Genomic DNA, 26,846 nt, shown 5'->3' with positions numbered 1-26,846 from the left:
TGAGTAGTCCTTGCTCATATGACTAATGTTAGGTGAAACATTTCTTGAACTGGCTGAATTATTAAAATGAAGCTAAATTTGATTTAATTCATTATAATTTGGAATTTCCTAAAATTCTTTACAAAATATGAACTATACAAATTGTCTCTTTTCATTATTTGCAAAAGAGAATTAATTTTGATTACTATTAAAATTACCTGGATTAAATATAATTAATTCATAGCCATGGAAATAGTGTGGAGTGCTCACCATTATACATTTGAAGAAAAAAAATCAAAGCAAAATATTCTGCAAGGGCCGGATTTTTAAAGGGTATTTAGGTGCCTAACTCTCATTGGCACTTAAATACCTTTACAAGTCTGGCACTAGTACTGTGCTATAGTAGAAGAAACTTTGTTACTAAAATAATGTATGATGAATTATTTGCTGAAATCCCACGCAGACTCACTTGCAGACTTTAGCTCATATACAAACCTCTATCAGGAAAGAGCTTTTTAAAGCACTTCAGACTCCCACTTGAGATATGATTCTTTCTTTTCTGATTTTCACAAATGGCTGTTAGAGAACAAAGTTAAATCCATATACATTAGTAATTATGATTAGTTTAGGGCAATTTGTAATTCATGGCATACACGTATTTCACTATTATGATTTAAGGGTAATGGTGATTTGCATTATCCTAGCATCCTTGAGGAAGAACTAACAAACCTATAAAGGATTTTTTAACAGCCAGTAGGAAAAACCATCTGTAAATTCACATTGCACATATATTTCTCTAAGGACTTTTCCCAAGGCTGTTTTGAACTTCTTCCACATCATTTTAAAAAAACACTTCAACACTGTCGTTGTTGTTGTACAAAATATTATTAAATGAATCTGTAAATGTTACACCAATCAAACTATTGAATATGAAAGTGTCTCACTGTCACTTCAGGTCCATTCAGGTCAGTGGAGCTGCACCAGTTTAACCAGCTGAGGATCTGGCCTGTGTTTGGTAAATCTTCACATGTGTTATTGACCAAGAAAGAGCTCTGTTGTCCCAGGCCCTCTCTCGGAGTGTGATGCTGAGCATTGGCTTGAATAACCATGGATTGCGGTTCAGAACATTCACAGCTGGTTCATGCAGCCTGTTTTCCCAGCTCTACCTGTGCCATTCTGCAGGCTGGCATTGGGGAAACAGGCCTGTGACCTGATCCTTCCCACCCACCCCCTTGGAGTGCTGCTGGCTGCAGAGACTACAGTTGTGACAGGCCACCACTAGTGGGTAGGAAGTCTTTGTGCCCTCCATTTCTGTGAAGAGCCAGGCACTGTCTCTCTCTTCCCTTCTGCAGTATTTCATTTACCTGCCTTTCATGCCATACTCCATTTAAATTATGTCAAGAGAAGCAGGTTACACAGATCACGATGGCTGCCGAATGCAAAGCCTGGAGCGTTAAGTGTTTGGTCTCATAAAGCTCACATGGGAGAGCTTAGCATGGCCTGTAATATCCAGGAGGACATGTGCAGCACTAACATTTCTATACAAACACACACACTCTGTCCAATATGCAAACCATGCGTTGGCTCTGGGAGCTGCCAGTTGAACTTCTCAGAGCCCCTGAAGGCCTTTGTGCCCCAGGGGGACTCACTGCTCAGGATAGGGTAGGTGGCATTCTAAGGATAGAGCAGCACCCCAAGCAGGTTGGTGTTTTGGGGTGTAAATTGTGCTTGCAGTTCCCTAGGGGTCCCATTAGCAAGGGATTCATGAAATCAGTGAATCCCCCTGTAGCAGGGTGGACCCCGACTCCTGCCCTGAAGGGGTTAAAAAAAGCCCTGGGAAGGGGCTGTGGCTGGAGAAAGCAGCCTTTACGCTGGGGCAAGAAGCCTGGGCTGATTGGGAAAAGTAGGCTCCAATCAGGCCCAGCTGGCCCCTAAAAGAGGCTGTGAGCCAGAAGCCCAGAAGAGTCTCTCTGAATGCAGAGAGAGAAGGGCCTGGCTGCAGGGAGCTGGACATAAGGTACCTGAGTGGAGCAGGATTGGGGAAAGGCAGAGGAGCTGGGGAGCGGAGCCGAGCTAATTCCCAGAAGTCACCAGCAGGAGGCTTTGTGGGGGTGAGTCAGCCCGTCTACACCCCCTCATTTACCCAAAGGCCCCTTTACACCACTCAGAATCAGGCTCATAGAGCTTGTCCTGTAGTATTCACAATGCATTGTGCTCCACACCCATGAGGAGGCGGTGGACTGTCAATGCAAAATTCTCTTCATAAACACACACAAACCACCGTGTCCATTTACATGTTGCATGTGACAGACACCACATAACCACCACAGGACACACCAACGTACCTATAACAAGCCTAAACATCTCTAACACTGTTAGCAAAGTCATCACCGTGCAGAATCTAGTTTCCATTAAATCAATGTCAATCTGGTGTAACCTCAGTGATGCCTCTGGAGTGAATAGGTTTTACACTGATATAACCCAGAGCGGGACTTTTCCAGAGTTATTTAGAATAAAATATATGCTAATGCCTGATAATATGAAACCAGACTTCCAGTTCAAGTCATTTTGAATTTAGATTTAATATGTATATTGTATTTAACACCGTTCTCTTGTATGCTGGTTAACTGTGCCCTCACAATACACCATTTGCTTGGCTAACCAATAAGTACTTTCACGGAAGCCTCTATCTAGCCTAGGCTAGGAGTTATGCTGTATGAGAAATCCCTTCGGACTCTGCTTAAATCTTTTTTTCAAGCATTTCTTCACTGTTTTTTCTAGTATCAAGCATGCTGTGCCAGGCCTGCAGTTGACTCCTCAACTTATAACCTTGTCTTTCCCTGTATTTCATCTTCTGTCTTTTCCTGTCTGTCATGTTTGTTTTGGGCTTTTTTCCCCTTTTGACTTCCTGTTCTTGGATTTTGAGTTCTTTAATAAATTTTGCAGCATTCTAGTTTTACCACACTGACGACTTCTTCCCCTCTGTTAATACTCAGTGCTATTAATTTTGTCTGACAGTGTTCATGATCTCTTTACCGGTGTTTTGATTTACAATGAGGTTGGCTTGCAGGAAGTGTTCATTTCATGATAAGGTGCATTGTATCATAGAAACTAAGATACTATTTTTTATTTTGGGAAAACTTCCATTCACACTGAAACTTGCACTCCATGGTGACCTTACACAATTAGTTTCTAAAGAGTGCCAGGCCTTAAAGGACACACAATATCTGAGTAGCTTTTGTGAACACCTTTGCATAGCCACTGCAATTCTGCAGTGGGCAGTACGTACACAGATACAAGGTTATGCCTCAACAACCAACCACAACATTTCTTAAATTACTTAACAGGTTCTCAGGAAATTATTTATTTTTAGGTAATACAAATCTAGGATTGCTACCTAGATGTCAATTAAATTCTCTAAAGTCCCTTTTCCATTTCTAAATGGTAGCCTAACAGGCCCACCATATGTTATGAGTATGATATATCTTTATTACCAGGAAGTTCAGTCTCCCAACCAAAACTCCTGAATTGGCCCTTTCGCAATGTGAAGAATCAGGACCTTCATGGAGATGTAAGGCCAATCCCCACATCCAGTCTCACTCCCCATCCCCTGATGCCTCACTTTCCCCCTTTACTTAGATCATGTGACATAGAAAGCCACATGGATCTACTGCCAATCACTATAACATTTAGGCTAGAAATAGACACCAACGCACACATGTTGGTTCCTAAAGCCTTTCTGACAAATCTGATCTTCTTTCTGAGAGCCTCAGTACCATCAGCTAATTTAAAACTATGCCAAGCCACCTCTGTAGGCCACTCAGAGGTATAACCCTTCCAGGGACAACCAGTCCCTGATGGTGGGAAATTTCTTCCAAATTCCCACACTGGGTACCAGAGGCAGCCCACGGCATACCAGAGCATGTTGCTAATCCTTTGCTTTAGCCATGTCATAATATGCTGGGGGCAGTTCTTCACTGTCTCACGCTCCCTACAGCTCCATTGACATTGGTGGGTTTGCAAGGGACATAAGACAGTGAAGCATTTAGCTCCTGGGGTTTAAAGAGACATTAAGGGAGACCAGCATTGCCACAAACTAGTATGAAGGGATCAGAGGGCAGATCAGTGTCAGGTCAACAGTAAGTGTATCTCTGTGCCTGGCAGTGACCTTCCATGCCCCTAGGTTACTCCTGTGAGGTCAGAAGCAGACTGACAGATCAAGGGCACACCAATTAGAACTGCCTCCTAGGAAACAGGCCAGGAGATTTCAAATCCCATATCCATTCCGCCAGGGCTCAGTCCCCCCATGGTGGGGAACTGCGTTTCTTTTTGTTTGTAAATCTCTCTTATGGCTGTTTCCCCATTGGTGTCAAGATGATGCTCTGCCAGGTTTAAGGCCAAGTTCCTGCTGGCATCACATCACTGTTAGACCACTTTTCTCGATTGCCGTGGGGAATTCTGACTAAATCCAGGGCCAAATTTTTTTAAAAGCCCAACCTTGGTGACCATTTCAGTTCCAAAGAGAGGGAAACAGGCCAGATTCCCAATGTCGTGTCTTGAGTCAACCCTCAGTTGGGCCCAGATCCGCTCAGTGGGAGTTAAATGCCTATGAGGATCTGGGCCTACGTGGCTCCAGTTCAAAGTTCTAAGCATAACATTTCCCTGCTGCAACTTACAATGATGCTTTCGCCAAGTGTGAGCGATGACGGAATGTGAAGGCTGAGCCAACCCAAACATGGCTGGTGCTAATGATTTCTTTAGAATGGTGAAATATCTCTGTGAATGAGATCAGTGACTAGAACAGGTTTTCTTCAGCAGGCAAGGCTACCCTCTAGCTAGGATCATTCCTTTAATACAAATCTGGATATGTAAGTAATGACACAGTGTTTCTTTGATACAGTGCATCACTAATAATTGCTACTGCCATATTTTGGGGTGATAGGCTCAACTGCTGAGCTTTATTAGTGACCTCTGACCATTTGTCTCATTTTCATTGGTGATACAAATTCAAGCCAACCTCATGTTACAAACGTCAAAAGATACTCTGAAATTTCTCCTGTAAAGACCACTGAGATATAAATTTGATTTGGGGAACGGGGGGGTTGGAGGAAAGGGACAACACTGAATGTTAAAACAAAATAAGAGAAGAAGAAACAAGCTAAATTTGTTTTCTGGGCCTGGGAATTAACCTTTATTCCAGCTGTCTTTGCAAGAGCAAAACATCCAAAGCATTTTCAAATCACATTATTACCTTAGTGCATTGTGTTTTTATTTTCAGCAAATGCTGATATTTTGTCAGTTTTAAAGTCAGATTTTGGATATTGTTCTAGTTAACAATATAAGTATCTTTTTTATTTTACTTGTTATGTTTTTTTTGGCACCCACTAGCCGCTGATATTGTGTTAAGAGATTAAGTTCTGATCCTGCAGTAGAGTTTTGCCCAAAGTGCACGGTGATCATGGGTTTGTGTTACTGTGTGATCCTGTGTGGTGGTATGTAGCATGTCCACTGTCATCTGCTTGAATTGTCAGCCTGCATCTTGTAATCTTCTCTGTTTTTGTCCCTTTCTAGAAGCAGAGGAACTATACCAGAAAAGGGTTTTGACCATAACTGGCATCTGCATTGCCCTCCTTGTAGTTGGCATCGTGTGTGTTGTGGCCTACTGCAAAACCAAGTAAACTTTTCTCTTCCTTTTTATCTCTGTGATTATCCCTAAGGGCTTTATATCGCAAAACCACACAGCTGAACGTAATGCTCACACTCCATGAGTAGTTCCATTGGACAATTGTGGGGTGATAGTCAGCACCTGATTGAAACCTGCCAGAGGCTTGCATTGTTGATTCACACTATTGCTATGTGATGGGCATGTATGTAAGCATGATGATTTCATCATACAAAGTCAATCTGTGTTTATCTAAATTCGAATGTAAGTGACAAAACTAATTAAATACTGGCAGATACAAATCTCACTCAATAACAGGTGAAAGTATAATACTAATTTTATCACCTTAGATGATATCAAAGGACTTTGCAAACATTTATTAACTAATCCTCCCAATTAGAATGTGAGTCAAACTAACTTTACTGATCTGTTCGTTCCTTTTTTGTCACGTGTTCATAATTCCCCCGGCTTTTTAATAACGTGACTAGAGAAGTCTAGAAGTAAAAGACTAGAAGTAAAAAGATCAGACTAGTTTGTAAGTATTTGAGAACAAGATCAGCGGCAGTAGGGACTTGGAAATCCAAAAGATTAAAGGATTGAATTTGACATTGTTGTAAATATAGACATGTGCTGTTAAATTCTGTAATGTCTCTGAAAATTATGGGGCTAATGTAAAAAATGTTGGAGCAAGTCCCAGTGAAAGTCAATAGGGCTTGCACTGTCAAATTCTTTTGCTGCTTTTATAAAACTCTAATTGTACCTACCAAACACCAAAATAAAGTATCGTACGCAACCACATTTGCACAAAGCAAATGTTCCATTAGATTTGCTGTTCTAGGACTTGGGGGGAGGGATAGCTCAGTGGTTTGAGCATTGGCCTGCTAAACCCAGGGTTGTGCATTGAATCCTTGAGGGGGCCATTTGGGGATTGGTCCTGCTTTGAGCAGGGGGTTGGACTAGATGATCTCCTGAGGTCCCTTCCAACCCTAATAATCTATGATTCTATGATCCAAAGTTCACTGAAACCAATGGACAGTGGGGTTTGGATCAGGCTTCTAACCTACAGCTTTTTAAGCATACACATCCTAAAGTACCTCTCTAGGATTCACCTAAAGCAGGCTGGAATCCATACCAGCCCTTGATAATCAGGAGGGGCAGGAGATATCAGGAATTGCTGTCAGCGGCCTGTGAAATATTTTTAAAGCACTTTATGCATGTGAAAAGGGGCCTGATAGGTTAAACCCTCAAAATGTGGCAGTGGAGTCATGCTGGCATTTGGGAGATGTGCTCCCTCCTCCCCCTCCTATCTTTAGGAAAACCCCACATGGGTTTGAAAAGAATATGTAAAAAGAAAGATCTAGAAATGCGTGGGCATCTTTGCAAATGACACTGCTGATGGAGTGTGAAGATGATATCTAACAGTGAATCTTTAATTCTGAAGTGTTCTATCTGCACAGCAATTAAATTAATGAAGAGACGTCACAGAACGAAGGATGTGCACATTAGGTTTCCCATTACTCTTTCCTCTCAGCTTCCTTTTGCAATTTCTTTTTAGTTAATGTCCTTTAAATGCAAGAAGAATGACACATTTGCAAAATGCACCCAGCTATATTACTGAAGGGGAAAAGTAGCAGAGACTCATAGGACCATATTCCCACATGGTGCAAATTGGAAGAATTCCATTGACTTCAGTGGAGCTATGCCATTTATACCAGCTAAGAATCTGACCCATAAATTATGAATCTAAGCCTGTTTCGGACCCACCTACACTACAAATACAGCTGAGTCAGGGATCCTAGTTACCACACAGCTATCCACTAACACAATTCCAGGTTCTAGCATAGATGCGACCTGAATCATGTTCCCTAACTTGCCTTAAGTCTTGTGCATTGGAATTCTGTAGCAATCATATCTCCTGACTCTGCTGTATTCGTAGTGCACCCAGGCAAACTGTGCTACATCTTGGCCTCGCTAGTGCAGGAGGAGTGGAAATCGGTGGTTTTCGACCTGTGGTCCACGGTCCCCTATTTTCAAAAGGGTCTGCACGTCCACTGGTAATTTTTTAGGGGTCCACAAATGACAAAACGGTTGAAAACCACTGTACTAAATTATAACAAAAGCCAAAATGTGCCTCCAGTAATTCATGCAAAAATTATAAAATGCACAGTGTCGAGTAATTCATTCTTTGCGTTCAAGCTTCCTTGATCACAGCATCTTTTCAGAAGCTTCAGCTTCTTTTTTTCTGTTTGTTTTTTTGGCGAGCCTGGAATATCCTCCCTTGAGTTCTGAAAAGGGTTGAAAATAACATGGTTATATCCTGAAATATCTTATCTGCTAAAATATCTACACTTCTGTAGACAGCTTTGGGTCCTATAGGCAAGACCCTATATACTCTGCAGTAAACGACCTAAATTTTACACTCGATTCCCTGGGTTCTGCAGCACTATTGTGGAAATTCTGCAGTACCTTCAAACAAATCTGGAGGATATTTATAAATGAAGTATGAAATTGAATAACAGTTGTAATACTGTAGTCCTGATACATTTTATACTGCAGTTTCAGTCCTTGGTGTGCTATAGATTTTGATCCTGGCAGCTTGTTATTAGCCCATACAAGTGTTCATAGAAGGTTTAGCAGCCGAGCAGGGGACATAGAAGTTGTGGTCTAAGAAGAGGAATCGAGACATTTTGAGATTGTGGCAGAAACACAATAGTTGGATGTTTTTGTCAAAATAGCAGTGAACCTATTAACAGTGTTGACATCAATGTGACAATCACTAGGTTTCAGAGTTAACGTGCCATTTATATGAATGAGGCCGTTCACAGAGCTGGCAGGGTATCTGCACACTTCGGCCAACCTCACCTTATCAGTTAGCACTTTATTAACATTTTCAAGATTTCCTCTGCAACCATAAAGACTCTAAATATATTTTTACATGAAAGCTTGAATTGTAGAGCACAGTTCTGTTGTAAGGGAGGAAATTCCATGGCAAATTCTGTAGTTCCGTTGTCACAGAACACACAGTATGAAACATTGGGCTACCTCCTGTCTTGACTGAGAAAAGTCATCATAGTAACACATTGCTAGCTGCAAGGCTGGCAGAAGAGGTACAGGACTGGAGGGCTTCTGCTGAACAGCCACTGCAGGATGCATGTTGCTGCTCTTCTGATCAGGGTGGTATTTGCACAGGATCTGCTACTGCTGCCAGTGCAAAGCATTAGCTGTTGTTTGTAACATGGGTGCTCCCTGGTTCAGATCCTAGACCCATAGGACCGATGGGTTAGAGATGAATCGTTTCCAGCATGTCCATCCAGCCCATGCTATCAAACACATAAGCAGTCTGCATAATACTGGATTGTATTTACATGCACAAGCAAAGGCAGAAGCACATCCACTGTGTTTTGTGCTTTGATTTTTGTGATTTTGTGCTAGTGATGAGGGTTGGCAGCTCAGTACAGTAGAAGGTAACCAAGCTATATATAAGTCAGTGGACTGTTAGATCCAGAATGTCACCATCTAGTCAATCTGATCTTCAGAGGAGAACTGCTTCTGAAATGGAGTAAGTTTTGGAAATGGATCTCCTCCCCTCTGACCTTTCCCTGTCCTTCTGCAACTCCCTTCACTCCCACACAAACACATACCTTCCACAGCTCTGCCGGTGCTTATAACCCTGGTGATAGGGATTGCTCAGAGACCCTCAACAATGGGCATGGGTTGACAATAAAGTGGTTCTGTCGTGCTGGATGGTGCAGCTGTCTTTCTTTTGTCTATTAAAATCATTTCCCTCTTTCACATACAGGAAGCAACGGAAAAAGTTGCATGATCATCTTAGGCAGAGCCTTCGCTCTGAGCAGAACAACATGGTGAACATGGCCAATGGGCCCCACCATCCCAATCCACCGCCCGAAAACGTCCAGCTGGTAAATGTAGGTAGCCACTGCATTTATCTGAGGGCTTTTCAACTGCTAGCTGCTAAAAATTAATGATCAGGGTTTCCAGGAATGTGGGATTTCTCCACCAAGAAATGATTAGAAACTTTAAGAAATTATTCTAATGTACAGTAAATTCAGAGCATTTTCATGTACAGCCATTTCAGAAGAACACCGGATATCAGTCACTAGATCGCTCTGGATCAGAGGCTGAGATGTTAGAATACCAGCTTTAGCAAAAGAAACTAAGAGCTCATAGCCACAGTACTTTAAAGAAGCATGTCCTTGGAGATGTTTCTCTACAAATAATGTAGCAAGTGGATATTTAATCTTCCTGGTGTGGACTAGCCTAATTGCCAGTTGGTAGATCGTGGTGCTTTTTCTTTTGTAGTCACCAGGTTACGAACAAACCCATTTTCTTGTTCTTCAAGCCACCAAAGGCTGGTGAATGTTGCAGGGGTAATGCTCACCCAGGACCCAAAATAAATATCTGAAAAATGTGTGTGTGTGTGCAGATGTGCTGTACGTTCCCCTGTGTAAACCTGAGATACCTCTGTTTCTTCAGCAGTATGTATCTAAAAATGTAATATCCAGTGAACACGTCATTGAGAGAGAGACAGAGATGTCGTTTTCCACAAGTCACTACACCTCGACAACGCATCACTCCACCACTGTCACCCAGACGCCCAGCCATAGGTACCAGAATGAGAAAACAAACCTTCCTGCCTAAGGAGAAAGTGGTGGATGTCAGTTCTGCCACCATTACCTAAAGCAGATGCTTAAAAATGCACTGGTCATGGGGTTTTCATCTAAAGATGTATGGTACTTTACATCCTGCCACTAAAACTAATTATCTTCCTGGGAGTTTACCAAGAGCCCATATGATTGTGTGGAGTTCCATTACTGGTACTGTGAATTTTAATATACACAAATTGTTGAACTGGGGAGATACTGTGTGTTGTTGGAGATACTGTGAGATCACTTAGTGGCTCTAGCTCAGGGGTTCTCAAGCTTCATTGCAGCGTGACCCCTCCCCGCTTCTGACAGCAAAAATTACTACATGACCCCAGAAGGGAAGACCAAAGCCTGACTCAACTGCACCCCGCTGCCCCAGCCCAAGGGGACCTGTAGCTTGACCCCCACTGCCCGGGGCTGAAGCTGAAGTCTGAGCTCCACCACCCAGGGCTGAAGCCAAAGCCTGAACCCCACTACTCATGGTCCCCAGCAAGTCCAGCACCAGCCCTGCCGACCCATTAAAATGGGTCCAACTGGGGTCCCAATCCACAGTTTGAGAAGCCTTGCTAATGACTGGAAAACTCTTTTCCACCCCAAACTAAACCACCTACTGATAGTCACAAAAATAAAACCATCTTGTCATTTGTAGGATGGCAGAATTCACACCAACTAGGGTCTTTGATTGCCATAAACCAGTATGGAGTTTAACAGGCATATCCCGAGCTGCATGTAGCCCTTGCTCTCCCATTGTTAAACTTTAGTGAGTTTGTTTTCTCCTGTATTGAATTTAAAATGAAAGCTCTTTCTCTCCTCTTTCCTCCTTCCCCTCCATCAGTTGGAGTAACGGTCAGACGGAAAGCATTATCTCGGAAAGCCACTCCGTGCTTGTGAGTTCTTCTGTAGAGAACAGCAGGCACATGAGCCCAGCAGGAGCCAGAGGACGCCTCAGTGGCATAGGAGGTCCACGAGATTGCAACAGCTTCCTGAGGCATGCAAGAGAGACCCCTGACTCCTACCGAGATTCGCCTCACAGCGAAAGGTACTACAAGAAATTCATTTTGCTCCCTCTAGCTGCCAGGGCAAAGTGGGCTTGAAGAGATTCAGAGTGAATCCTTGTGCCTGAGGACCAGAGGGAAAATTCTGTTTCTTTAGGAAATGCTCCTTCTCATTCATAAATGTGCCGAGCAGTGCCCCATTAATCTCTCAAATACGTTTCTTCCCTTCCTTCCTCCTCTGGTCCTGGCTCGTGGCTACTGGGCAGTAGCTCACATGCAGACATTTGCCAGAGGTTTCCACTGCATATGAAGCTAGGAAAGGAGATCAAAGGGGAACCTGTTGCTTAGTTCCATTTCTCGGTTGTTTCCTGCATCCAATAAGGCAGCCTGTGAAGTTTATCAGAGACAAAAGAGGAGGATAAAGAGGATTGATTGACTGATCCACTGGGGGGGGATATTTTTCAAAAGCGCCTATGTACCTTAGGAGCACAAGCCCCTTTGTCTTCAGTGGGATTTCTGCTCCTCCGCCCCTTAGGTGCTTTTGAAAATTCCTCCCCAGGTGTGTTTGTAAGTAAAAGCAAAACTAGAACTGACACTGGGTAGGATGACTGTTACTACTGGAGCGTCAGTACAGATAGCAGCGGCCTATGTGCACAGGAGAGATAACAAGCAAAAGGGAAAAATGAATGGATTTTGACAATGCCTGAGAAGTGCTGTCATTTTTGTTGTTATTATGGAAGCACAGGAGAGCCCCACTCAGGATCTTGTGTGAGGCACTGCACAGTACAAACATGTACACAGACAAGATCTCTCCCTCCAGGAGCTTACAGCTGGAAAGGACGAGTGGCATATGAAGGAGTGGGGGAGGGGCAAACTGTCAAATACAAACCATTTCTTTATACATTGCTGTGTTTGCAACTTTTAAAAATAATTATAAATACATTAAGGTAGCACCAGTTATCCCCGTCTGCCCTTTAAGCCCTCATTGACAGCCCTAACTTAAGAGTTCTGTGGGTTAGGATATAAGAAAAATGAGAACAAAATGTTCCTAGATCAACTCTCTGAGTGTTGTGAATTCACAGGGGGATTTTAACTGCCTGTCTGTAGTAGCATAATTACTGCTAAATAAACATAATCACAGAAGTTCTTGAGTTGTGCAGGAGAACTTTCATGATTCAAAACGTAGCATGTGCAAATGACAGCAGAAGCCATATATCCTGCTTGGTTCTTACAAATAGAGAGGAGCTGGTTAAGATAGAGAAGCTTGAAAAATAGGAATGAGCTCTATGAATGTAGCATGTAGGAATGCAAAACAGAGCTTAAAGCTGGGTCATCGCTAGCTGTCGAATTATTGTGAAAAAACTGCCTGTAATTTTACTCTGGAATTTGGCTTTCAAGAAATGCAGTATCTAACAACTCCCAAATCGGGTAAACAATTATGGCCCTGATCCAGCAGAGCACTTAAGCACATGCTTAACTTTAATCATATGAGTAGTCCCATTAATATTGATGGGCTCACTCAAGTATAAAGTTAAGCATGTTGTGACAGGTTTGACTCACTGCTGTGGTGCCGTTTGCTGCCCATCCTGCGAATTAGCTTGGTGGTGGTGGTCACCTCAGGTGGTGTCTCGCCCGTCGTCACTCCTGTCTCTGCGTCCAGGACCCGTGTTGCTCCCCGACCGTGTCGTCCTTTTCCACTTCCCTCGCAGCTGGGCCTGCAGGGTGTCTCTCTCCTGCCTCAGGCTCTCCACCAAGGGAAGCAGCCTGTCTTCCTTTTCCAGGGTCTGGGTCCCTACCGTAGCTTGTCCTGCTCTTGCATGGGTTCCCTGTTTCTCTGGATCTTCTCTGCCTCACTCATCTTACCCATCACCTCCCTACCTGCCCCTTCTGAGTAGGGGAGAGGGTTGTCTATCAGGGCCTCAGTCACTGCCCCCTTGCTCTTAGCATTCTCAGACCGAGCCCAGTGCTCTGGCATCCCCCACTTTCTCCTCTGGGTGCAATGCCTTTTTATATGGTCATTCTCATGGCACGAGAGGCTTATCCCTTGTCTTCCTTTGGCCATGGCCCTCTCATGGTCCTTCTCCTTTTTCTCAGCCCTTTCCCCTGGGCTAGCCTTACCCCTATAATCCAGAGGGCACTGCCTCTGCTCGTGTCCCTGTTGCCCACAGGTCCAACAAACCCGATGCCTCCCTGTTCTCCTCACAGGGGGGGTCTCTCTTGGGCTCTTTCACCTTCTTATTGTCTGAGTGGGGCCCCCATTCCGCATCCCGGTAGGGGCACTCCCTCTTAACATGATCCAGCCTCCCACAGGTGAAACATTAGCTTGGCCTCCTGGTTCTGGTGCCTGGCTTCCCCTCTCACTTCCTACGACTTTCACGGACTCCCCTTTGCAGCAACTTAAACAAGCACAGCCGCTGTTTGGTTAACCCAGCCATATAAGCCTGCAGGTGCTCCCATTGTCTTTGCTGGGTGGAGAGCACCTGCTGCAGCAGAGTATGAAGCTGTCCTTGTGGCCTCTCGGCCCCTTCCCTCAGGGACACTGCCTTCGAAGTCCAGTTCGGGAAGGCCCCAGAACCATCTGCAGATTCCATTCTGTACCTTACTTATCCCTTAGCCTCTCAAATAGGCAATAGTCCCCACAGTCTTCTGTCTTCCCCTTGTATCGAGGTGACCATCTGCCCGCATTTTCCACCATATGTGACAGGTTCAACTCACTGTTGTGGCACCTCCTTCTGGCCAACCTGGGAATTATCTCAGGGCTGCCAGTGCACCCTCCTCAGGTGGAGCATCGCCCGTTGTCACTCCTTGCTCTGCGTCGCGTACCTGCATCGCTTCCCGACCGCGTCGTCTTTTTCTGGACACAGCCCTCCGGCTGTGCCACACTCGGTTCTTTCCCCACTTCCAGGGGACTGACAATCTAACCACTTACCTCACTGGCAGTTTGCAGTCCAGGTTCTAGCCTCTTGTCTCAGTGGCAAACTGCAGTCCATCCACTGTCCACTTCGTTCAGTAGGGGCAAGGAGGGTGGGGAGCCCGGGCCTGCCCACTATCCAGGCCCCTAACCAGGGCCGGCCTTAGGATTTATGGTGCCCTAGGCGAGATTATTAAACTGGTGCCCCTGTGCCTGATCTGCTCTTAGCAACACAAACATAAGCTTACAGTATTGGAAAACTTGCCACATTCACGTTATTAAAACCAGTTTAACTTAATTAAGCACACTGTAATGCTGATGGACTAGCACTAAAGAAGCAGCACTATAGAAAAAATTCTGATATGACAGAATGAGCAAATAATATATTTTTTTAATTTATCAAAATTTTATTGGAAATTTATATGAAGAGGTATTGAAACAAAGATTTGTTTTTAATTAAAAGCAATCTTTCTGGCTTTTTGGCTGCAAAATCAGTAATAATGTCATCGTATGACAAAGACAAAGTCGTGTCTTGTTCGATTGCAAGAATAGCAAGACCAGTTAAGCGTTCCTGACTCATTGTAGAGCAGAGATAGTTTTTAATGAGCTTTAGTTTTGAGAAACTCCGTTCTCCTGATGCTACTGTTACAGGAATTGTCAGTAGAATACGAGTGGCAATGTACACATTAGGATATATGTCAACAAGTTTGCGGGTATGAATAAACTGTACAATGTCCATCACCGATTTTGCATGTGGCAACATTGATGACAGTGTACTCAATTCTTCGTACAGTTCAAGTCCATTTAAATCAAAACTATCACCGTGCTTCAGGAGGCTCTCTAGGTTCTTGCACTTTGTCATTAGTTGCTCTTGTTTTCCTATTTCGTTGAATTTAGTTATGTCATACAAAAATCCAAACTGTTCATGGTGTACTTGCAAGGTATTAAACCTTTCATCAACAGCAGATACTGCTTTATCCATCACAACATTAAAAATTCAACCTCAAATTTCTTTTCTGGATCGTCTATGGGCTCATCTGCTCCTTCATATTCCATTTGTCGTTTTTTCCTTGAAACTCGTGTCACATTCGCACATGGAAATTTGGTTCTACACCGAGTGCCTGTGCAAGCTCTCTTGCTGTAACCTGTGCTTCTTTGAATCCATGTTCTCTGTATTTCACTAAAAAGTCTTGTGTGTTGTTTAGTAAGGTAAGTGTTGAATCAAGCTGCATCATTGGACTCTGCATTATTTTGCTTACACTTGAGATTTTAACAAGAATGTCATACCAGATTACGACAGATGTTAGAAACTTGAAGCTGGATATTTCAGAGGCCAATGACTGTGCTTCACTTTTAGCTTTTGGATCTCTGGCTTCTTCCGAAATAGCAACCAATGCTTCATAAACTTCCTCAGATTGATATCTCAACTATTGTTATTATCTGAGGTCTTGGCCACCGGTCCTGCTCAGGCCACTGCCAGCTGAGTAAATGAAAACCCAAACCGGCAGCGGGCTAAGCGGGGCTGGTGGCTGGAACCTAGACAAGGATCCCAGGCCTGCTCAGCCCGCTGCTGGTCTGGGGTTCTGACCACCAACTCCTGCCAGCCAGGATCCCGGCCGCCAACCCCCTCAGCCGCTACCAGCCTGGGATTCTGCTCACCAGGCTGGCAGGAGGCAGAGTGGGGCCGGCGGCTGAGCTCCTGACTGGCAAGGGCCGGCAGCCGGAACCCCGGAGTAGTAGCAGTAGGCTGAGTGCTGCTGGCACCCCAGACTGGCAGCAGACTGAGCCACTCAACCCCCCACCGGCCCTGCTCAGCCCGCCACCAGCCAGCTTCATAAACTTCTCAGATTGATATTCAACTATTGTTATTATCTGAGGTCTATGGCACCGGTCCTGCCTCAGCCCACGGCAGCCTGGGTTCCTTTGGGGGTCCCCAGGCCGCAAGCAGGTGCTGAGTGGGCGATGGCTGGTATCCCAGCTGGCAATAGGGCAGCGCGGAACCCCAGAGCAGTGGTGGGCTGAGCCGCTCAGCCTGCCGCTGCATACCATCAAAAATCAGCTCACCTGCCACCTTTGACACGTGTTCCGTAGGTTGCCGACCCCTGCTTTATACACTAGTAAGGAGATGAGGCATATTACAGTGTTTGGAGGCTCTTATCAGGAGTAACAGGCTATAGGAAGGTCAGTCAACATTTTTGTTTCTCTGATGAAAAACTGGCGACTCCCTGCCTCAAACCAACTGTCACTAAATAATTGTCAACAACTTAATTTTCTGTTTTGGCTAAGATATTGTTTTTTTAAAAAAAATATTGAAATTGGATTCAGGAATTGTTACAAGAATTTTTGGAAACAAAGTTGTTAAATGACAACCTAAATGGCAACACAGCACTGCTTTCATGCTTGGCTCACCCCCACCTCTGTCAACAGCTGCAGTAGTAGGAGAGATAGGTGGAAAACTGCAGGACCCCAAAATCCACCTCTTGGGTGGCAGAGTTGCAACAGCAGCAGCAAACCCTCAGGTCCCAATCACACCCAATGGGCACCACACCAGCCTACGGACCATGGTGAAGTTAGCACAGCATCTGATCTCAGGGACAAGGCATCCATGGAGCCACAGCAGCTCATCCTGCCCTGTGCAGCTCCCCCGGATTGAGATGGATCTCTGGCAGCTGCCAGCCCGGGGGAGGGCACTCCCCAGATTAGGGTGGCCAGATCCATATGTCCTGATTTTATAGGGCCAGTCCTGATATTTGGGGGCTTTGTCTTATATAGGCACCAATTACTCCACCTAGAGTGACCAGACAGAAAGTGTGAAAAATTCAGGACAGGGATTGGGGAGAGGGTGGTAAAAGGAGCCTATATAAGAAAAAGACCCCAAAATTGGGACTGTCCTATAAAATAGGGATATCTAATCACTGTACCCAATCCCCTATTCCTGATTTTTCACACATCTTGGCTAACCCAGCCCAGCCCTGTGTGACATTCCAATCCTGGCTCGCTGCCGAGGAGTGAGTTACTTTCACTTCATTCTCAGCAGGCATGCAGCTTGCCCTCCCCCGACCTACCCCCAGCACCTCACCAATCCGGCCTGACGGAAGGGGAGGAGGATGAGAGAGAAGGGATGCTCCTGGGCGAGGAGGGAGAAGGTTGGGGTGCTCCGTGGGGCAGGGGGGGAGAAGAATGGATGTTTGCGGGACAAACAAAAGATACTTGGTTGCCGAGCCACAGAGTCCTGCCTTTCACCTCACCTCAGCCGGGGGGAAAGAGTGCACACTCACAGGTGAGCTCCTTCCCCAGCCCTTACCCCCTCCCCTTCCCAGAGACCCCAGCCAATCCCATTCCTCAGACTGTGCAGCATTCTGCTCTCTCTAGGACCCAGCAGCCCTGCTCCTACATGCTCCACTGCTTCCCGTCTGTCTGGGCTGCCTGTGGAGTGGTGCCCCCAGGCAGAGTGAGGCCCTATGCATTTGCCTATTTTGCCTATGCCTAAGGACGGCCCTGCCCCTAACCAGGGAGCCTATAGCTGGCAGCCACATACTGTCCCTCCTCTAACTCCACTGTCTCCTTCCCTGGACCACTTCCCTGCTGCCCCAGCACCTCCTCTGCCCTTGTATCAGGGCCTCAGTCTGGCAGCCCTCAGCCTGGAGCTTCCTCTTACGCTGCTGACTCTGCTCTGTCCATGGTGCTCCAGCCTTCTAAGCAGCCAGTCCTCCTCCCTCGAACTCCAGGGAGTGACTGCTCCCTCCTCTGCTCTGCAGCCTCTTTTTATATGGGCCAGCCCGGCCTTGGTTGGCTCCTCCAATAAACTTTCCCCTAATTGGCTGGATCTGCAAGCTTTTTCCCTATTAGCTGCCTCCCACGCAGCCTCACCAGGGTGGCTTAAACCCCTTACATACCAGTGAGGCGCAGCCACCCCATCACACATGTGCTTAAGTGCTTTGCTGGATCAGGGTCTATAGTAGCTAATATTGTATTCTGTACTGTCTATGGGCCATATGGATTGTACTCCCAAGTTCATGCAGTATCATTAGTATAGCATATTTGATCTTCTGGGTGAGAAGAGAGGATGTTGTTTGCACTGCCCTTCTGGAGTGTCTAGGTTACCCTGGGCAGCATTTTGACACATTAGCTGTCTTTTGGGGTATATAGCTCTTCATTCTAACAAGGAAAAAGAGGGCACTGCATCTCCAGGTATTGCATTTCCTCCAAATAACATTCCAGGGGGAAATACAGACTGCATTTTTACAATAAATCACCAGTCAGTGATGGCCCAAACCTGTGCTTGATATTACCATGAACCCTGGGTGTTAAATTAGGCCTCATCTATTTTCAGCCTGCAGGAAATAAATGGAAAATTATTTCTGGAGGATAGGGGGAGAGAGAGACTCTAGATTAAAGCTGCATTTGAACCATAAAAGAACTTGATAAAATAAAAATGCAGATTGCCTTCTCCTCTAAGACTTTGGTGTGCAGAGAGTTAATGAGATAAGAATATATTCCTTCAAGGCTCTGATCTCTACAGTTAACCTGAGTAACATCTTAATTTTACTTTAAAAGCTAAATAAGGGTTGAGGACCAGCTCCTCAGCTAATGCATGTTGTCCTGGCTCCATTGAAGTCCATGGAGCAACACCAGTTTACACCTGCTGGGCATCCACCTTGTATTCAGTAGAACATATTAGCTGCATCTCACACCAGAGAAACTTGTAGAAACCATCTCTGTGGCTGACCTAAGACCTGGTCTACACACTGTGGCCTGGTCTACAGTACGTGTTTAAACCGAATTTAGCAGCGTTAAACCGATTTAACCCTGCATCCATTCACACAACGAGGCCCTTTATATCGATATAAAGGGCTCTTTAAACCGGTTTCTGTACGCCTCCCCAACGAGAGGCGTAGCGCTGAAATCAATATTGCCATGTCGGATTAGGGTTAGTGTGGCCACAAATCGACGGTGTTGGCCTCCGGGCAGTATCCCACAGTGCACCATTGTGACCGCTCTGGAAAGCAATCTGAACTCAGATGCACTGGCCAGGTAGATAGGAAAAGCCCTGCGAACTTTTGAATTTCATTTCCTTATTTTGCCCAGCGTGGAGCGCTGATCAGCAGCGGGTTGGCGGATGCAGTCCCAAAATCCAAAAAAGAAGCTCCAGCATGAACGTACGGGAGATACTGATCAGATCGCTGTTATTGGGGAGACAAATCTTTCTATTCAAGCTCCGTATAGAAGACTAAATGACAAAGCATTTGAACAATCTCCAGGGCTGTGATAGAACGGAGGCCACACTACATGCGTTGTGACCAACGTAAACGAAAGCCAAAGAATCAAATTATGGATGCTCAGGGAGGAAGGAGGGTACTGAGACCTCAGCTATCCACACCCCGCATCTCTGAAAAGCATTGCATCTTGGCAGCCCCAGGAAACTGAAGAGTCAAAATCTATTCCCTCGAATCGTTTCAGGGTAAGCGTCAAATTACACCCCTTTCCCCCACAAAACGAAAAGCCGAACAAAACATGTTCTCGCCTTTTTTCAATTCACCCTATTCACTGCGATGCTGCGGTAGACGGGTGCTGCAATCGAACACGCACGCATCCCCTTCCGAGGTAGCATCAGATTGTAGTCCCTTCTGCCATTGTTCATAACAGCACCATGAGGCTCCTGGCTGCCTCTGCCGGGGGCCCTGCTTAAAATGGGATATATTCCCGTCATTTCCCGGCAAAATATGCACAGAATGGCTGGTATAACCATTCCTCATCATAGAACTGAGCACTGTAGCTCTATATGACCCTCCCCTGCATGTCCAAAGAAAAATTCTGTACTGCCTGGACTATCAAGAACTGAGCTGCTCCCCCTCATTTACCACTTAAAAGTCACTGTCTTATTCCTGCTTACTTTAACTTCACACACACCCACATCGCGCGCCGCGCGCGACCTACGCCAGGGAACTCAAGAGGTTGGGGAGAGGGAAGCAAAGGGTGGGTTTTGGCAGGACGTCCCACTTAAGAATGGCAATGCAGCTCATTCGTTCTTGCGGGATTCTCTGGGACGCGAACGGAGCGGCTGTGCTGTCTCTGGCTCTCTAGTATCACTCCCATACTCTAGCCAGACTGGATCTGCTATTGTCTTTTTTGACAAAGATATAATAACTAGGGAATGACACATGGAGTCATTCTCTTCCATTTGTTGTCCATTGGCACTCTCCGAGTCGTATCTTCAGGCGAGGCAGCCAGTGAGCAACCGTCAGACAGGCAGGCAGACGTGTACAGTACCTGAACTGAGATAACCGGTTGATGAATCATCGCTCAATTTGTTTACAATGTATTGGGAGAGTCAGTGCAGTAGGTATGGTGAGCGCGGGTTCTTGCTACCTTCAAAGCAATGAATGTCTGCTATGTGTTAGGCAGACTGGGCAGTCCACGCTGTCACAGCCGCCAGATACATCTATACTGGTGACAGTCGAGAAACGAGGCAAAGCCTGCACTCAGGATTGCCGATGCCAAGGCAAATCCCTTGCCAGGCATATCCAGGTGGTAAAAAGGCGTTGAAATCAAGGGATGTCCTGCCTTGTTTCGACTGAGAGGATAGGTAATTTGAGTGTATGACATGTTTACCTAGACATCACCGTGGTCTACACTGTTTTTTGCGCACTTGAGATTCTGCACACCCTAGAAATACCAATGGCAGTTTGTCGCGCGCGACGTCGGCAACTAGGCGTACTCATGGTATAGCTTACCCCGACGGTGCATCGACGTCTTCTGTGAATCCGACGCTTTAGCCTCGTTACCATTGGACGGCATACATCTGCGGCCGGTATATTAATGTGTACTTAGTGTGGCCGGCGTGCTGATCTGACGATATAGAACTGTTTACATAAACCTGGTGTATGTGTAAAATCGGAATAATGTCCGCAAGTGATAGACATCATCCGCTGGGAATGAATCAGCAGGCCAGGACAGACATGGAGAGTGTGTAGATTGGGAGTATATATGACTAGGATATTCAGATGAACCTATTGACCCTTGTGAGGCAGGAAAGACTTACACTGCAGGAGTAAATGGACTGGTAGCCAAGTTTAACGTGCCCTGCCTCAAGGATCTAATGAAAATTAACCGCTTCAGTCAGACAGAAGAGGGAAGGACTACTGACTAGATTTGGAGATAAGTAATGCTGTTAGCCAGCAGGACCTTAGGGGAAGGGAAAGCAGAGCATGCAGGATCTCTCCTCCGGCACATAGAGCACTGAGGGATAACTACAATGGGATAGAAGTAACTGCGAGCCTACATAAGCTGAAGGGCTGGAACCCTAGGGTAGTGTAGAGTGGACCTTTGGTCCGCTGTTCCGCTGCTTCCCCTCTTCTTGCTCTTCATTTTCCTGCGAGACACGGTAATTGGAGCCCATAGAACTGAGCGTCAAGATATAGGGCAAGGCGCACCGGAACGCACCTACATCCAAGAAAAAGATTAGGATCCGTCACCATTCAGTAGCATTGATCCATTGTATGCCGACAACACAAAGTGATTTGTAATTGTTTCGTTATATATCCAGTTCTGCAGCTCTGTGTGTGGATTCCTCTTAGATAAGTTTAACCGGATCTATCTCATTTTATTTTAATTGTTGTAAATCGGTTTTACAGCGCATCAACTTCGAGAACGTTGATACACCCAGTTGTTAATTACGTGTCGTAAAGTGTCATGGTCCATTATGACATATTGGGCTGAGAAGGGACCGTCAATGGTCATTCATAGTGGAATTCTCTCCTTTGCGTGACAGAACACCCAGTCATAACATGCTATTCGCAATACGATGCACTACTCCTCTAAGTGGTTCTGATGGTTGTGCATTTCATTATACGGACGTTGATGCTGCCAGTTTAACTTAAACAATACTGAAGTGAAACTTCTGCTAGCAAGCAGTTTGTTGTCAGAAACTTGATCCCTGAAGCAATCACTTATAGAAATATGATCGAGTATTAGCATGCAGAGGCCTCCTGAGAATATTATGAAAAGAGGAATGATGTTATTCTGTTATTTGACACACAACCTATTTTTCCTCTCTGGTCTGATAGTGGCCAACTTCATTGTGCCACAGGAATGGTTACTTCGTCGATGTTTCCCTAGAAACAAAGGACAGATTGAAATCAGCATAGCACTGCACGGAAATCCATTGGAGCGACACAGTCAGAGCTGAGAATCTAAGCCTCATTTCCCTCCTTTCAATTAACCCTGCTGGATAATCAAGAAGAAAATGCAGAACTGAGTCATTGCTTTGGATGACAATTTTGATTAGACTGCTTTTGATCGTGGTCAGAACTCAGATAATTATTCACCAATGAAACATAAAATGCACTGTATCAGGCAGTAGGCCTATAACTGGGCAGGAGCCACTACACCTGTGGTTATACGTATCGTTACGTTGAATCACAGACTGAAATTCAAGCAGGTGAAAGTTTCAGGGAAAGGAAAAGCAGCTGCAAAAACAACCAATTGAATGTCGTGCTGTTCATGTGCCTGTGATCAGCGTCATTGAGCCAGATCCTCAGCTGAGGTGAATTAGTCGGCTCCGACGAGTGCAGGGAGCAAGGACCCGATTACACCACGAGAGATCTGGCCCTTGTTTTCTTTTGAACTTCAGGAGAATTTTGTTAAGACGGCTGCCTACCTCTGGCAGCTTAGCTCCATTAAAAATCACCTCAACTTGGCTAAAAAAACCCCCTTTTTCCCCCTCAGAAAGAAAAAAAGATGCAAGGGACTCTGAGATAAATATTCTCGTAGAGGCCATTAACACTGAGCCAAACCATCCTTGTGTCAGCTCTGTTCCACAGCAGGGGCAGGAAAGCTCTGTTTTTGATTTCTGTAAGCCTGTGCCAGATCATTTTGTCCCAGCGGTGGCTCATGCACCCGCATAGAAATGGCAACGGAGATAGTGGCGCGGGTGGGTGGTGTGGAGGTGTGCCTGAAAAAGACCTTTAAGATATATTCCACTTAAGGAACAGCTGCCATTTTAAAATGCATTTTTACGCATTTAAAAGCCAACCATGCTATATGTCAGGAATACTAGTGTGGAATGTTTCATCCAGGGGTCCATGGTTGTCACCCAGATTTCCCACTGCACAAAGTTGGAGATCCTGATCAGTTTGAACCAGGCCGATATTTTTGAATATTAGGGTCCACCTAAGTCCTCTGGTCCAATTCTGACGTCAGTGGAACTACTGTACAGTAAGAACCACTTACTCAGCGTGAGTAAAGGTGGCAAAGAATCTGCCCCTCTGTTTTAGCAGAGGTATGCAGCTCAGGCTTCAGCTAGCTCCACTCGCTCAATTTAGTTCTTTCCCGCCATTCCCTCCAAGTCCCAGGCATGAGGCAATGTTGCCTGAACAACAAGCAACTGTAGCTTTATAAACTACTGCATCTGCAATTGTGTTTCTTCATCTCCTGCTCCTAATTCCCTCAGCTGGACTCGCCAAAGAACTGAAAATACTCCCTGCCTCTCTAATAGCCTACACTTCGGATTCATCAAAGCCTCTCCTTCCTTGACATTTTCCCCATAAGAACAAAAGCATTTCTAGGCTAAACATACATGTGCTAATAACACTGGGAACGCTCTCTGCAGGTATCTAGATTATGAAGCATTGACAGAGGCCGATAGCATTGTTCAGTGATGCCTAAAATGAAACAGTAGCACTTCTCTACGGCAGGATTATCCCTGCATCAGCCACAAGCACATGTCTAAATCCACAGCTTGTATGCATGCATGTAACATCCATAGCAACAGGTGCAAGGCAAGCACAATGCAAAAATACATAACTGACTATTGCATCATTAGAAAAATGATTCCTATATTCCCAAGGTATGCATGTGACATCAACAGAACGGGACATGGATACACATGAACACATGATTTTTCCGCAATAGGTGGCCTTTCTTAAATTTTTCTCTTATGTTATTCTTCTCCACCTTTATGGGCCTTTTTGTATATGTCATTATTCAGGTATTATCGCTATACCACACCGCTCGCATGTCACCTGCTTGATTTCCACACTCCAGTTCTCCAAAGCCCGCCCCTTCCAGAAATGTCTCCACCAGTAAATCCACTAACTGTATCTGCCCTTCTGTGCGGTCAGTCCTTAGTGGAAGAGAGAGGCCTCTGCCTTCTGGTGACGCCACCTCATTACGGGAGAAGTATGACCATCGACATTGGCAGCACGTTTAACTCCGCTCCACACAGACCCCGCCGCATGAGAGCAGAACAGTCCCACCACCTAGTCCTCCTGAGGATATTCAGAGGATGAGGAATATGAGACCACACACGGAAGATCGAGCCAGCACAGGAGCCTCGCACAAAGAGAAACTAGTCAACAAGCCGGAGGCAAAAAGACACAAAGCCCACGGCCACATTATCCAACAGATAGAAGTGGAAACCGAACACAAAGCTCTGAGAGGCAGCTAGCTCGAGAGTGAAACAGAGCGAAAGAATAGTGAGGATACAGCCTTTTCCGAGCATGACAGAACCCATCGCAACCAGTCCTAGAGCAGCCACTGCATGCCGACTGCTGACAGCAGGCACTAACCCAACTCCGCGGTTTCGGCTCACACAGGAAAGAATACAAGCTAAGGTTGTCCAGTTGTACATAGCTAATCAAGACCTATTTCGCTGTATAGCAAACATAAACAAAACGCATAGAATCTCACATGTAAAACTTATTTTATAAATGATAGTCCACCTTAAATCAAACAATTTATTTTATTTTAGCAGAATTCCACGTAATAAAGACAGGAGGGTGAAAAAAAACTTTTATAATAAATATATGTAGATACAAAGTGTTATCGTGCCATATGTAGCAATTTTTTAAGCAGTATTTCAAAAAGAAACAAGATATTCAATGGGCCTTTAATTTATTATGTTGAGACAGTTTGTACTGTACAGTAATTGCTGTCCATGGGTATGTTGGCAAGAATCCTTCCACCTTCATTCTCCTGCTTTTTTGCAGTGCGTTATGGTAACTGGAGGTATGGTATTGCAAGAATGGCACAGTCCCTACCTGTGGCTTGTAGTGGGGCTGCCCCCAAATCAAAATACCTGTGATAAACGATACCCACCACAAAACGAGACTGTTTTCTTCTATAAGAGGTTATTTGCTTCCGTAACTGAAATGAGCTGTCTGCTTTCTGCAGCCAAAGGTTGCTTATTGCGGCATGAATAATAGTACAGCAAAATAGCTACTATAATGACAGCAGATGAACAAAAATCTGCAATTAAATAATGTTAACATGTCGAACGAGAGTACATACTGGATTTGAAACTAATGAATTAATCAGAAATCATCTGTACTCACTAGGAACTGTCATTACAATTTGTTTTCCAGATATTAATGTCCTAGTTATCTCTAGAAAATGGGCTCAGAGGTAGCAGAGGCTATAACGCCATAGTTTACAGAAAACAAGATTTCATACCTAAATTGCGGAAAAAACACAAGGTATCTGTAACCAGACAAGAAAAGAACTAGCTGGAAAAAAACAGCCACTAATACAAGTGAGCCATTTTACCTTATTTAATGTTGATTTTAATAGACAAGTTATCTTTGTTTCCAAAGGGACGCCGGAAAAAAAACACCATAACATTCTGTGACTGTTGGAGGCTGCCTGTTAGAATGAAAGTCATCCTTTGTGCATAGAAATGACTTGAAAGCCCAAATCAATTTACTGAATAGGTAAAAGGAACCTGGTGGCAAAGACGTAGAGAGAAACCGCATTGAGTTCAATCTGGTGACGACTTTTTAATATTCTATGAAAAGCCCATGCTTTTTGATCTAGCCCCAGCAATGTCCATGGGTATTTGCGAGTGTGACCAGTGATGCATTAGAATCTTTTGATTTAAAGAACAAGTGTGGATCAAACTGGAGTTATTGCACCCTTTCAACAGAAGCAAATGGTCTCTTTGCACCCATTCTGAATCAGTTTAGTGGTGACCCCCCATCATTTATTTTGAAATTTTTAGCAGTTCATGCTGCACAGTGCGACCCAGGACTGCTTAAAATAGCAAGCAGTCTGCATGGCCCCTGGGAGTAGAACAGGAGAACATAGTGCTGGTAAGTATTACTGATCTAAATAGAAGCCATTTCAGGACAACAAAAAGTTTCAGCCGTGATTTATCTTGATTCCAATCCCATTGTACATCCTGGGTAAATCAGAAATATCACGGCAGTTAGCTCAATATATCTATTCCTAGTGGATACTAAGGTCGCAGTCACACCTCTAAAGCACATGCTTTATCTTTAGCAATGGACTCAGTCATTGACAGCATAGGACATGGAAGTAAGTTAAGCACACGCTGAAGAGCATTTGCTGGAATAGGGTTTGGGCAGCTCATCAGGTCTAAAAGCAGAATTCTGGCTGATTGTGTAAATCAGCTTCCTAATAACTTCTGGAGAAGGCGAGAGGCGACAGATACCGTGTTATCAAAACAGACAGCATCAGCTCACTTTGCTGTGAGACTAGAGTTCTTAGCCATCTGATCCAGCAAGACTAAGACTTTTTAAAAAGAAAACCCAGTAGGGGTGAGAAAAAAAAAAAAGGACAAAAAAAAAAAAAATTACAAGGAAATTTCTGAGGGAAGGGGAAACGCAAGGCAAGTGCTT

At 44.8% G+C, this 26,846-nt stretch overlaps 1 protein-coding gene and 1 long non-coding RNA gene across 8 annotated transcripts in view; one reads left to right on the top strand and one right to left on the bottom strand.

The window, feature by feature from the left end:
* The window catches only part of LOC116824772 (uncharacterized), a 98,628-nt gene that overhangs the window by 12,988 nt on the left and 58,794 nt on the right, over positions 1-26,846 (bottom strand). The window lies entirely within an intron of this gene.
* NRG1 (neuregulin 1) overlaps positions 1-26,846 on the top strand; it is a 743,293-nt gene that overhangs the window by 708,011 nt on the left and 8,436 nt on the right. For 6 of the 7 annotated variants that reach the window (XM_075067428.1, XM_075067426.1, XM_075067425.1 and 3 more), the window contains 4 exons: positions 5,551-5,653; positions 9,441-9,567; positions 10,136-10,266; positions 11,141-11,344. In XM_075067428.1, coding sequence (XP_074923529.1) covers positions 5,551-5,653; positions 9,441-9,567; positions 10,136-10,266; positions 11,141-11,344 — 565 coding nt within the window. The remainder of the gene's footprint in view (positions 1-5,550; positions 5,654-9,440; positions 9,568-10,135; positions 10,267-11,140; positions 11,345-26,846) is intronic. The other variant, XM_032780312.2, reaches the window with a different exon arrangement.

The sequence above is a fragment of the Chelonoidis abingdonii genome, chromosome 6, assembly GCF_003597395.2.
Source record: "Chelonoidis abingdonii isolate Lonesome George chromosome 6, CheloAbing_2.0, whole genome shotgun sequence".
Lineage (NCBI taxonomy): Eukaryota > Metazoa > Chordata > Testudines > Testudinidae > Chelonoidis > Chelonoidis abingdonii.
This window is presented reverse-complemented; position numbering and strand designations above follow the sequence as displayed.